The sequence below is a fragment of the Leiobunum rupestre genome, chromosome 9, assembly GCF_980474605.1.
Source record: "Leiobunum rupestre chromosome 9, qqLeiRupe1.1.hap1, whole genome shotgun sequence".
Taxonomy (NCBI): Eukaryota; Metazoa; Arthropoda; class Arachnida; order Opiliones; family Sclerosomatidae; genus Leiobunum; species Leiobunum rupestre.
In genome coordinates, this window is record NC_143392.1 from 2,306,889 (window position 1) to 2,321,293 (window position 14,405).

Genomic DNA, 14,405 nt, shown 5'->3' on the forward strand with positions numbered 1-14,405 from the left:
CTGCGTGAAATCGGGACCAAACCTCCTACCGAATATGTTCACAATCTTGGTCAGATTTCGGGAGAAGAAAATTGCGGTGATAGCCGACGTCGAGAAGGCTTTCCATCAAATAAGCATCGCGCCGGAAGATCGGGACGCGCTCCGATTTTTATGGATTGGATTGGAAGCGGATGAAGATAAACAAAAGCTCGAGATCTATCGGCTAAAAAGGGTGCCCTTCGGGGTGAATGCGAGCCCCTTTCTACTTTCAGCCACCATCAGGCATCACGTCCAGGGCTATAAGGAGAAGTATCCTACCACGAGCGAAGCGATTCTCAACGAATTATACATGGACGATTTTTTATCTGGTTCGGATAACGTCGAGAATGCCTATAAACTGTCAAGCGAAGCCGGGACAATTTTTTCGGAAGCTGGTATGACGCTACGGAAATGGAGGAGCAACTCCGCGGACTTACTAGAACGGCTTGGCGTTAAGAAAGAGAATAACAAGGACCCCCAAGAAAGTTCAGGCAAAGTGCTGGGCCTCTCGTGGAACGAAAATAATGACGTTTTGCATTTTGATCACAGCGCGCTTACGGCATTTCTGGTTGATCGGAAGAGTACTAAAAGATGGGTCCTGAAAGCGGTAGCGCGAGTATTCGACCCTCTGGGGTTCCTGACGCCTTTCGTCATGAAGGCTAAATTTATTTTCCAAGAACTTTGGACGGAGAAGAGCGAAGGGGATCTAAAACAGAAACGGGCCATCGCGTGGGATGACGAACTGCCACCGGAATTGTCCGAAAGATACAACAATTGGTGCGAGGACCTCCAAAATCTTCAACTAATTAAGATTCAGCGCCACATTTTTGAAGGAAAACGTAAAGAAGTAGCCCCGGAGCTACACGTATTCGTTGACGCGAGCGAAAAAGGCTACGGAGCGGTCGCCTACGTTCGGTACCGGGAGCCCAGCGGGAGAGTTCGTACCACCCTCATCGCCTCGAAGGGCCGAGTCGCGCCACTGGAAAAGAAATTAACCCTGCCTCGGCTGGAATTGATGGGCGCCCTTATTGGATCTCGTCTCGCAAACGCGCTAATACCAACATTTTCCGAGAAATTAGAACACATACGGTTTTACACGGATTCGACGATAGTACTGAGGTGGATCAGAGGACCACCGAAAGAATTTTTACCATTCGTCGCGAATCGCGTAAAAGAAATTCATCAACTAACGGATCCTCTAAATTGGAGACATTGCGAAGGAAAAACTAACCCGGCGGACTTGCCGACTAGAGGAAAGTCCTTAGTGGAGTTATCTAAAAGTCAACTTTGGTGGTTCGGACCAGATTGGTTCGTAAGCGGCGGAGAACTCACTTCGGGAATTCAGAGCGGCAGAGTGGATACCAAACTAGCGGAAATAGAGCTGAGGGCGGCCTACAGGGATGCGATCCAAGCCGTTTGCGTCATTCAAAATTCTATTGGTCCAGTACTGGAACTGGCCAGGTACAGCGAGTTAAAAGTGGTTCTGAGAATCACGGCTTGGATAAGGCGATTTGTAAAAATTATCACGGGGAAACGATCGAAAGAACCACTGTCGCCCATAGAAGCGGAAGAGATGATCGAGGCGGAGGAATACTGGGTTCGAGTCGTCCAAGAACAATCGTACGCGGGTGAAATGGCTAATTTGACAAATCAGAAAATGGTTCCGAGATAGTCGTCACTTCTAACTCTCCAGCCGCAGCTTGACGAGAAAGGAATTATGCGCGTAGGAGGCCGCTTGACGGGAGACAATTTCACCTACGCGGAGAAGCATCCTCGTATTTTGGCGCCAACTCATCGCTTCTCCGAGCTCCTGGTCAAGCATCATCACGAGCGGTTGATGCACGGCGGAGTAAATAGCACATTGGTCGAAATAAGGGAAAGTTATTGGATTCCCCGGGCCAGACAGCTGATTAAAGGGGTCATACACGTTTGTCCCGTATGCAAGAAGTTCAAGGCCAAGCCTTCCAGCGTCGTCATGGCGCCCCTACCGGCAACAAGGACTACTCCGGGGCCACCATTTGAAGTGACTGGAACGGATTTCGCGGGTCCTCTCTATTCGAAGGACATGGACAAATGTTACGTGGCGCTTTTCACGTGCGCGGTAACGCGCGCGGTACACTTAGAACTGGTGTCGGATTTATCGACGGAAAAATTTCTACTCGCCTTCAGGCGTTTCATTTCGCGGCGCGGAATTATTCGGGTTATGTACAGCGATAACGCGATGACTTTCAAAAGAGCGGACGCCGATCTTGCCAAATTGTTTGAAAATATCAGGAGTCCGGAAGTAATAAATTTTTTCGGTGTTCACAAAATTTCGTGGAGGTACATCGCCGATCGCGCCGCCTGGTGGGGTGGGTTTTGGGAGCGACTCGTTCGCTCTGTTAAGGTAGCTCTCAGAAATGTGCTTGGGAAATCTAGATTAAATTTTGAAGAAATTCAAACGGTACTAACCGAAATTGAAGCGACCATTAATTCTCGCCCACTCACTTTTGTTTACGGGGACGCCAAGGAGCCAATACCTTTAACCCCCGCCCATTTCTTAGTCGGTCAGAGGTTGACCGTACTACCTTCTCAGGTTTTCGGGAAAAATGAACGGTTAAATCCCAAAGAGGAACAATTAAAAATTCGGTTAAAACACAGTCAAAGTTTGTTGGATCAATTTTGGACAAAGTGGAAGAGTAATTATATGTTGGAACTGCCTTCCGCGCACAATGTTAAAAAATGTAAACCTACGAAAGAATTGAAAATTGGTGATTTTGTTTTAATTGAGGAGCCTAAGCTTCCTCGCCTAATGTGGAGATATGGTATAGTGGATGAGTTTGGTAAAGGAATTAGATCGTGCATTGTAAGATTACCAAATGGCACTAAGATTAGACGGCCTGTGCAAATGTTATACCATATAGAGTATTAATATTTAATTTTCTTATTTTTCTTGACCATTCTGGTCAAGGGCGGGAGTCTGTTAAAAATTAAATTCATGCCCCATTTTTTTGTATATAAAATAATTAACATGTGTCTAATTGTGTACGTTTAAAATTGTTATTAAGTGTATAATTGTGATTTGTGTAAATTTATTAACTTGTGTATTTTATTCTTGTAATTGTATTTATTTAGTTTTATATTTTTCGAGTTTCATTTCATTGTTATAATTTGTATTTTTGGCACTTACTGCCATATTGTTGGGGTCCTAATCCCTTCCGACGTCACGAGTTTGGAATGTTTGGGGAAATTTTGAATGGGTCTTGACCAATGGGAGTGGGGAGTGGGGAGTAGCCTCGCTGCCCAAGATCCGGGTTTTTGTGGAAAAATTGGCCTCGTTTTTCTGGCCGTTGAAGAGGCAGTTGTAATTTTGAAAGAAGGAAGAGCGGCGGTTAAAAATTCTTTAGCTACCTTTATTTTGTGCGCCTTTGTTCGGTAGTTAGAGGTTTTGAAAATAAATGGTTTTGGTTTGAATTAACTTAACGTGTTCATCATTTCAATTCTTGATCACCCCTTAAGAGTCTCTCGTTTTTCAGTCGGCGAGTGACTTTAGTGTACTTTATTAATTGCTCTCCCCCCCTTTTGCGTTTAAGCTTTTTCGCAACAAGACTAGCCAAAGCTTGAGCGCTGTCCATTTCCAAAAATGCAATGTATTATCAAAGCGAACAAAATATTTTATTTTCTTTTACATACGATGCTTCAAAAACTACGTCATATTTTTCAAGGGTTTTTCTTAAAAAATAAAGTACTCATGTATCTCAAAACGATAATATTTTGTGTCGAAGCTTTCTGAAGCCGTTTGTCTAAAATTTATATTTTTTAACTATAGTTATTTACGTTAAAAACCTTTTTAAGACGCCTCAAAAATCACGTAACGCTACGGGAAATGATTTTTTAACTGCGATTGTGTAGCTCACCAGGTGATTCAAAATTCCGCCACTAGAGGTCTCTATCGCATGCAATAGCATATATAGTTTTTATCATATAGTTCATTACAAAACAGTACTATATGTCAGGTTGGTGGAACTGGATATTTTGGCTAAATCCATGAAGGGATTTTGGAATATTCTTCCGACCAGGAATAAAATCATCATACAGACACTTTAAACGTGTTTGGAGTTCTCCCAGCATGGTTATAAATCCCAGTAGCAGAAGGATTCTTTTTTTTTTCAAATCAGTTTCTATGGAACCATGGCACCTCAATGACGAAATGTTTTCACAACGCGAAGTTATTTGACTTTTACCCTTATGTTTTAACAGTTTTATGGTATACATAAAACCACCCATAGGAAGCTTTGGAAGTCTTTTCTCGTTGCTTATAATTTTGGTCTCCATGCTACTTCTAAATTATTAATAATTTCAATCTAGGTTTATAAAGCAACCAGAAAAATATCTTTCTTCTCGATAAGGCTTTTTTTCTCCTGTTCGACTATTTTAACCGAGGCTTTTTACCGCTTTCCATAAGAGGGGTCCGTTCTTCCTTTATGGCTCACTTTAATGCGATATTGATATATTCTCGACAAGCAACGTGACTATTCGTATTTATTTAAATTTATTGCATTTTAATGTACGGTTATCTTTGGGCTGGCTTATATGCAGTCGGCGTGATAACACGTAAATCAGCGACTTGGGAAGCCGAAACTCAGCCACACCAGACCCTTAAACCTAGATTACGAAGGTTCCGCGTCCAGTTGTGGAAAGTAAAATGAGATAAACTAAACATTACAACTTGTTTCTAGCGACAGTGTGACCGAGGCTTAAATGCAACCAACGCTGTCAATAACTCATTCATGGAAAGAGCCTTATTTAGGATTTCTTCCGAACAGAACCTTTTCAATTTTGCATTCGAATTAGAATTTTCAATTATTTCTTTTGTCTTTCTTAGGGTCCTTTCGTATCTTTCACCATTTATTTGTCATTGAACGATTCAACAGATTTAACCCCAGCAACCACTTTTGTTTCTTTGCAATTATTTGCAACTTTCAATTATACTCTTCGAAACATACCTGATCTGTTCAACGCCGCATTTTTGGTAAGGATAAAAAACTTTGTATCCTTAAATAACAAAATAATGTGATTTGATATTATTCCAGAGTCGAGTATCTGTCGATAGAATTAATACGGTTTTAAATGCCGAAGAAAGACGTGCATATATAACACTCGGAAATGTTAATTCGAAATCAGGTAAGGATACTTAACGTTTAATTTTGTTATTTTAAAAATTAAGGCAACTCACAAAATACCTTAAAATCAAACTTTGCGAAATATAGCTAGTCAAAATTGTATAAAAGATCAGTTACTGCATGTATTTAAAATCATTGTTGATTTACACGAAGCTTTCGGACCGCAGTCCTTCTTCAGCCAAACAATTTTAACAATAAAATATATTCAGGCCTGTTTATAACTTTGCTTTATTTGCAAATACTTTAAAGTATATAATAGCCCCAAGGTTAGATTATATATAATGTCTAATATGAACTTTAAACCAATTAAAATTAATCCTTCCCCTGGCTGTGTCATTTGAATTTTACTTCGGTTTCAGAAATAAAATAAAATACTACGCGAACTACGTCGATTGTCATTTCGTTATTTCTGTTTAATTTCATTAGATCATTAGCGAATAAAAGTTAATATTTATTCCAACTTTTCAACTTTAACTAAATAATTATTATTTTATTGATTGATGAAAGTGATGAAGTGATTTAACTTAATTTAATGGAAACTCGTTAAAAGCCTAAAACTCGTTGATAATTTTAAAACTCGTTAAGGGCTCGAAGCTTAGAAAAGGGGTTATTTTAAAACTCGTTAACACGGTAGATTTTCAAACTCGAACTTGATAAGAAATTTTTTGAAAACTCGAACTCGACTCAGTAGTCAAAAATTGATACTCGCACATCCCTATCTTTTATTTTAAATTATAAATTTTAGGCAAAATATTCCATGTGAGGCAGAGCAAAGGGACAGCTATTAAATAAAAAGTGCTTTTAAAAAAGCAGTTGGAAGTTCGATTTAAGGGGTAGTTCGAATCTATGAAGGCACAGATATTGGAAAATTTTTATAATTAATGAATTATTTTTTGGATTTATTTTAAAAATAAAAATATATTTCTAAAATAATTTCCATCGATGTTTCCTCACCCATTATATATTTTAAAACCCTTTCCTTAAATTTGAGCCTTGAAACTCTAACAGTAAACTGAGAAAATTTTAAATTGTAAAGGATTACGTGTAAAATTACAGCATTTAAATTGCTGAAACTCATTATAGAAACTAAACTAGGAAAAAAGTCACCAATAAAAGAGATTTGCCGTTCATTGTGAACCCAAAGTTTCGGCTGAATGACTTATTTCAGTTCAACTAGGCCTTCTTTGAGAGTCCCTCTAAAAATTCAAACAGGCTAGTGCAGTGTAACTGCACACATTTCATCAGGCCTTTCTAGAAAGAAATGTGGCCATTTGATTGTAACTCTAATATCACTTTTGTTTACTACCAGCGGGTTCTTGACTTGTGAGGATCTTCAGTTTTTCATGATGCATGCCATATTAAATACTGATGTATAATTCTACTTTAAACCACAATGTAACGTTGTTTCTTAGTCTGCAGGGAAACCAAAGCCAACTTACCCTGAGTCGCTACAATTGTATCCTTAACTCCTGGGAGTGATGCATACCCTTCGTTACTCGGGGTTGCGATTGCTGCTGTCTAGGGGTTAAGCTTACTTTTAAAATTATTAACTACGGTAATAAGGATTGCCAAACTTTAATTGAACTCAAATATAACAGTACCTAGATAACAACTATGTACTAACCCGGAATACAAAACAACTAAACTAAATAAAACACCTGACTAACCATTATACATCACACTAACAACTACAGATACACAAATACACTTTAAACATCCAAAACGAACTATTTGCACTGTAAAACCGAGATAAAACTATATTTACACACCTCCCACACTCCTAGCCCACCTTCATCATTGACAAATAAACAAATACACATAAATACTTAAGTTCAGCGAAGGTCCAACTTCTGTGCTTGATTCTCTCATGCCGTCACCATGGACACCGGACGGACGCCACGCACCAGCGCTTCATTACGCGAGCTTTTTGCAGCTTCGCCGCGCCGACTCTCCCGTTGCGTTTTGCCGCGAACCACCTTGGTCTTCCGATTTTCGGATTGCGACGGAGATCACGACACTATGGGATTTTTCCCGCGCACTTGTTCAATCAAATCATGCGGGACTCTTTTCTCGGCCTTCTCCGTCGTTTTCGGTGCCAACACCTCAGTTTTGTTTAGAGCCAATGTCAATCAAAACACTTGACCATCGCCCCGACCGAATGGGAACCAAGGGGCTGATCTTCCCTTTGCCCAATTGGCGAACAGGGGTGACCCCTCGCGCGGAATGCTCGTGACGATGGGTTTTCTGGGAAAACCCGGGAATATGGGCCACGCACGATTTATGGCCCTAATAAAGCAATTAAGTGGAGCTAGGAGCGGAGTTTCTCCTTAAAACCCGACAATAACAAAAATACACTAAACAACAATGGACACTAGAAAATATTTTAACAGTAGCTTGGCAATCCTTATTTTCTTGGGAGCAATGTAAAAATTGGAAAGAATGACTATGATAAATTAAGAACGAGGGCTTTTAGAAGGGATTGACAATTCATCGATGTGTATTTTAAGAAGGGGAGAAATGAAAGCAGCTACCGCCAATTCCGAAGTAAAAGATAAGGACACGGTATAATAGGTAGAGCGACCCCTAGGCCTACAGAGTCACCTCCTCCTAGAAACGGCCCTTTTGACAAAGGCGTTGAAGAGAGTGATCGTAAATCCAAGACCAATTACTGCACCTAGCGACCAGCGCGAGCTTAGTAATTGGCCACACACGTAGGACTACTTTCCCAACTAAAACTAAATTGAATTTTACCGAAAATATAGTACCAAAAGCAAATAAATATTCGGGAACTAAATATAGCGTTACAACTCCCTCCTGACAAGCGTCGAACGTCCCCGTGAGACCATATTTGAGATCAGCCTCAATGAGAAAAACAAAATATATAATGCAGCAAGTCAGGAAGAAATCGACCATGGTTTATCCCAAACAGCGAAATGTTAAAAAAAAGGGGTGTAATATATGCCTACAGATGGCCAAAATCACAAGCGTAAAAACAGCGAACTAACAGAAACTACAGCTCCGAGGAAAAAAAACAATTCAAACAAGTATGAGACTATAACTATACTATGTGCAAATTAAAGCAAAAAAAATTGAGATATCTCGCTATGTACAGGCGCCCAGGGGGGGGGGGGGGTGGAAATACTCATACAAAATTACGAAACACGAAACCAACGAAGAGTAGGGGTCATGGTATACCACAAAAACAAACCTTACCTATCTCAATGCAATTTTAACCCATATTAATGGGTAACGAGCCAAACGTACAACAGCCGGCTCTTTGCTGTAGATGCTTAATGCAACCCACATGGTACCACAGAAATTAAAAACAACTAACTCAACTAACCACAAATATCTGACACAAGCAACTTTTCCAAAACAGATGAAAACTTAATTTTCATTTAAAAAAAGTACACCAAGCTAAGGGTGACTAACGGGACCCACAGATAGCTCGACCTTCGGCATTGCGGGGTCTTAAACTGCGACCACCGCGTCGCTGGGGTTCCTCATTTTTATCGTTATCTAACGGTGCGTCGGTTAGATTTAAGTCTTTAGCCTTTAACTGAAACTCAGTGCGCGCAACGAACGGTTTTAACTGAGAGACGTGATATGTGCCTTTTAATGGCTTTTCATTCATCAGCTCTAGCCCATACGTTAGCTTACTAAACTTTTTCCCTATACGGTAGGGTCCATCAAACCGCGGGGCTAACTTTTTCGAGTGATTTTCCGCCGCATTGGATAGGAAATGCGTCATACGCAAAACTAAATCGCCCTCCTTAAACTCCACGTCCCTATGACGCTTATCGAAAGAACGTTTTTGTCGCTCTTGGGACTTTTTCATGTTACTTCTCGCAATGTCCAGGGCTTTCTTAACTCGGGGTAAGAGATTCATACCGTAACATTTGACCTTATCCTCATCTAAAAAGTCATCGGGACTGTTCTCGGACTCGGTTACCAAATCGAGCGGGGTTCTAACCTCCCGGCCAAACATCAAAACGGAGGGACTATAACCAGTAGACTCCTGGATGGCCGATCTTATAGCCAACGCGTGCTGTTGTAAATTTACATCCCAGTCTCTATGATCACTCGTGACGAAGGAGGCAATTTGCGTACCAATAGTCCTATTAAACCGCTCGGTTATGTTACTCTGGGGGTGGTACAGTGACGTGAACCGTTGCGTCACCTTCATCTGTTGCATCACGCTTTTGAATATTTTCGAAACAAACTGGGGCCCATTGTCGCTTAACACTTTAGCGGGTAGACCGTACCTACAGAAAACGTCGTCAACCAAATGTTTCACTATGGGGCGGGTGGTAGCCTGCCGCAGGGGAAAAATCTCAACCCATTTGGTCAAATAGTCGGTAACCACTAAAATGTAGCGAAAACCACGCCTACTGCGAGGATAGGGACCTTTAATATCGATAGAAATACACTCCCATGGTTCCGTCGTACTATTCGATTTCATCAACCCTGCCGGTAATTGTGGCGAAACTTTATGAGCCTGACACACCGCGCATGACCTACAATAACCGTAAACATCTTTTGTTAAACCCTGCCACGTAAACTGCTTTTGAATTCTCGCGAGAGTTTTCTTAACTCCAAAATGACCGGAAGCCGGAATATCATGGCTTACGTGTAAAATTCTAGCCTTCAGAGAATCGGGTGCTATAACTTTGTAAGTATCGCAATCTTTGCCTTTTCCTACATCCTGGTAAACTACTTTATTTCTAATATCACACTTCGGGGCCACTTTTTCAATCCATTCTTTAACTGAGGAGTCCTCTGGCATTACATTATCGTCTAAATACAAAATCAAGGCACCGATCTTTGGGTCATTCGTTTGGGCATCTATTAATTCCTGTTTTTTATACAGAACGCAGCGTTGGGGGGCGGGGGCGCTAGCTATCGCCGCGACTTGACCAGCCTCGGGGGGTAAACATTCGGGGATTCTCGAGAGCGCGTCGGCGACGGCATTATCCTTTCCCGGGACGTGATGAATGGAAAAATCAAACGCCTGGAGGCGGCTGTTCCACCTGGCGAACTTGCCAGTGGGGTCAGGGGCGGTGAGGAGCCATTTCAGACTACTGTGATCGGTATAGATCTCAAACTTCGCTCCTACTATATATGGCCTAAACTTTTCAACGGCGTAAACGACCCCCAAGCATTCCCGTTCGGTGGTGGAGTATTTTCTCTCAGCGGGACTAAGGGACTGAGAAGCATATTGTATCACGTAGCTTTTTTTTCCTATTACCTGTGACAAGACACAGCCGAGACCCTCGCCAGACGCATCACAGTGAATCACGAAAGGATAATTGTAATCGGGGGACGACAATAAAGGAGCGGTGACTAACTTATCTTTCAAGACATTGAAAGAGTGTACCTGGGCTTTACCCCACGACCAACCCACGTCGTTTTGCAGCAAACTATTAAGCAGCGCAGCTATCTTTGAAAAATTCTCAATGAACCGCCGATAGTAAGAAGCCATCCCCAAAAACCTTCTTAATTGGCGAACATTGCGCGGAGTTGGAAACTCCCGCATTGTGGCCGTTTTCTCCGGGTCTACCGACACTCCCGACGATGACACAATGTGCCCTAAAATTTTACTTTCGGGTTTGCAAAAGTGGGTTTTGGACGCTTTAATTTTTAAGCCTGCCCTCATGAGTCTGTCAAACACTTCGGCTAAAACCTGGATATGGCTGTTAAAATCCGCGGAAGCAACTATAATGTCGTCCAGATATGCGCAGACTCCATGCTGAGTTAAGTCCATAAATAAACTATTGACCATACGTTGAAACGTACTTGGCGCTCCCGTGAGCCCGAACATTAACACCTTGGGGCGAAATAGCCCACGATGGGTCACGAAAGCCGCCACGTCTCGGTCACCTTCAAACAATGGGACCTGATGGTAACCACTGCGCATATCTAGAGTCGTTATGTATTTTGGGCAGAGCATCGAATCGAGAATACCGTCGATTCTGGGGAACGGATATTTGTCCTTGCGAGTCAAACCATTCAGAACTTTATAATCAGTGCACATTCGGGGGGCACCATCGTGCTTTTTCACTATAACAACGGGCGCGGCCCACGGTGAACTGCACGGCTCGATTTGATCTTGCTCGAGCATTTCATCTATCAGCTCATCAATAACCTGCCGTTTGGCGGGGGGATAACGGAAGGGGGCCGGCACCCTTTTTCAACTTCTATATAATGCTGGGCACAGTTTGTTCTCCCTGGCCGTGTAGAGAATATGCTTTCATATTTCATAACTAGATTTTCCAACTTTATTTTATCTTCGCCTACCAGGGGGCATTCATCTAACGCGTGCCTAATGCCGTCATAATCGGTAAAATCATTCACAAAATCGGCTGTCAGGAGGGGACCAATAGCGGAACATCCACGGGGAAGGTTAATCACCTTGTTACTAAACTGAAACTTTTCAACACAACTATCACCAAACGAATAATTACCTTTCCCATAGTCAACAACCATAGCAACTTCACCTAGCAAGTCCCGTCCCAAAATGCACGAAAAAGCTAAGTTATCAGCATAAACGCCCTGAAAATTTAAATTATTTTTCGGTAAACTAAACGGAACCGTAACCAAACCCTGGGTAGACATCAAAGTCGAGTCTGGTTGACATAATGCGATGTTATGGTTAGTAGTGGGGTATCCCTGGGCTTCTAAAAGGGGTTTGAAAGCACTGTTAATTATGGTATGGGACGACCCAGGGTCTACCAACGCCGCGCACGGAAGTGTCCCAATAAAAATATGAATGAAATCTTGGCCGCCTGTCAACAGAGACGGACCCCTCATACAATGACTTTCCGCGCGCTTCCCCGACCTATCACTATCTATTGCTGAGATGCGGACGAGCCCGCGGGGCTTCTTTTTGGGGTGTCCGCTCGCCCGTTTCCCGAATTACTCCCACCCCCTCTTCTCTTCGTGCAAAACAGAGCTTTATGGCCGACTTCGTTACAGTTATAGCAAGTCATGTTAGGGTTAAAGTATACGCCATCCTTAAAGAAGGTCGAGGGGTCTGGCGCCGCGGGGGGGATTAACTGCGGGGCGAACTCTCCTACTACAATTCCGAGAAAGATGGCCGGACTGGCCGCCGGTGTAACAGCGTAAGCCGGAGTCACTAGGACGTGCGGGGGGGGGGGGGGGTGAGTCCCATACCACGTATTATTGAAAGGGTGGTTCCTAGGCGGCAGTTGGTACCCAGATCCAGAAGTGTGAGCCATCGGGGATAAACGTTCAACCGCTTCCACACTGTCTATCAAATCTCTTAAGTTATTGAAAACCTTGGTCGTCAAATGAATTTTTAATTCAGGCCTCAAATTACGAAACACTAATCTAGCTTGTTCCGCCGGACACAGGGGAACGTTTAGCTGCCCAAAACAAACCTGCATACGGGATGTAAACGAATTCACACCCTCATTGAGACCTTGTTTCATATCGGCTACTTTATCCTTAACGTAGTTATCGTTAGCCGCCCTTTCGAAAGTACCGCGCATCTTTCCCTCAAATTCATTCCAACTACTAAACGTGGGCTCCGAATGGAACCAGTCCGCTGCCGGGCCGGTTAACATATTAGGCATCCAACGATGGATAAAGACATGCTCGGGGTCATTGGTTGTGGCCATTACCTGTCGAGCTCTACGCAGAAAATCTTTGGGCCCTGGATCCGAAGCATTCCCCGCATAAGTAGGGGGTGGTAAGGGGTTAGTCCACACGAAGGATGAACTGGCCGACGGCATCGAATTAATTTGGAAGGGGGGGAAATATTGTTGCCCTACCGGGAGAGAGGACTGTAGTAGCTGTTGCAAAAGGGCGTTAAAACTATTAGGAGCAGCGGGGTAACAGTAGCACTGGCAGCAAAGGGATTATTAATACCAACGACAGGGGGAAGGTTATTACAAGGAACAGTGTGAGGATAAGGAATATTACTATGTCCCATTGGCAGATGATTACTAACAACAAGGGGAGGGTTGTTAAAAACAGGAGGGGAAGAATAATTACTAATACCAACGGACGAAATACTACCACCACTAGCAAGAGTATTACTAACAACAGTAGCTGCCGAACTACCGACAACGCACAGGGGGGCATGACCAACAGAAGTTGATGGGGGGGGTAATAGAAGGGGAAACACTGACAACACTAGCAACATTAGGAGGCGGGGACGGCGCAGCGGGTTGCATCCCCGCTATAACGCCCTGTATAGCAACTTGAGCCGCCGATAGAGAATTTAATTGCGCCATTATACGATCCAAAACATCTGAGCTTATTGACACCATCTGAGCGCCCCCCGCTGGAACTTGGCAACCTCCCGGAGAAGGGGAGCTAGCAACAACCGCAACACTACCACTACTTTGAGCATTAATAGCATTCACCAAACCCGAACTGGGGGTAAGCGGAAGTGGACCATTATTTCCTGACATACTCTGAGTGTTACCAGTAGCCAACTGACTATTACCGGTCAGAACAGGAGAAGCCGGACGAGAGGAGGTAGGGGTACGCGTCAAACCCATGGTTAAATCGAGGGACGAAACTGACACGTCCGTTATACTATCAAAATGATTAAATGTTCTAAAACAATCGACCCCTAGGCCTACAGAGTCACCTCCTCCTAAAAACGGCCTTTTTGACAAAGGCGTTGAAGAGAGTGATCGTAAATCCAAGACCAATTACTGCACCCAGCGACCAGCGCGAGCTTAGTAATTGGCCACACACGTAGGACCACTTTCCCAACTAAAACTAAATTGAATTTTACCGAAAATATAGTACCAAAAGCAAAGAAATATTCGGGAACTAAATATAGCGTTACAACAAGTTTAAAATAATAAGTTCAGACTTAGTCTTTGGATAGATAGAATTTAGTACATGTCTTTATAAATCCATAGTAGTAGTTTGAAACACGAAACCGCAGAATCCGGTACGATAGCCTGCATAGGGTTTTCACATTTGATATCTAAAAAGTTCCCCTTGCGATAATTTCTTTAAATGAAAAAACCCGTTTTTCGCATTTTTATGCCTCACTCCTAATACTCATTATTACCCTGCTTTCCGCGTATCTTTTATTATGATGTAGCAGTGCGCTGACAATAAGTAAAGGAAAAATGATAATGTCGGACAGTGATTAGGGGACTCAATGAAACTTGATTGAAAGGTTTTTATGTTTAGATTTAAGCTGAACAAATAATGTAAAACAACGGTAAATCAAAAATG

General features: G+C 42.6%; 1 protein-coding gene across 2 annotated transcripts in view; it reads left to right on the forward strand.

Annotated features, from left to right (window-relative positions):
- Nucleotides 1–14,405, forward strand: part of LOC149926298 (ATP-binding cassette sub-family C member 1-like) — a 94,985-nt gene that overhangs the window by 50,682 nt on the left and 29,898 nt on the right. For both annotated transcript variants that reach the window (XM_090158528.1, XM_090158527.1), the window contains exons 11-12: nt 4,883–5,029; nt 5,091–5,181. In XM_090158528.1, the coding sequence (XP_090014654.1) occupies nt 4,883–5,029; nt 5,091–5,181 (238 nt within the window). The remainder of the gene's footprint in view (nt 1–4,882; nt 5,030–5,090; nt 5,182–14,405) is intronic.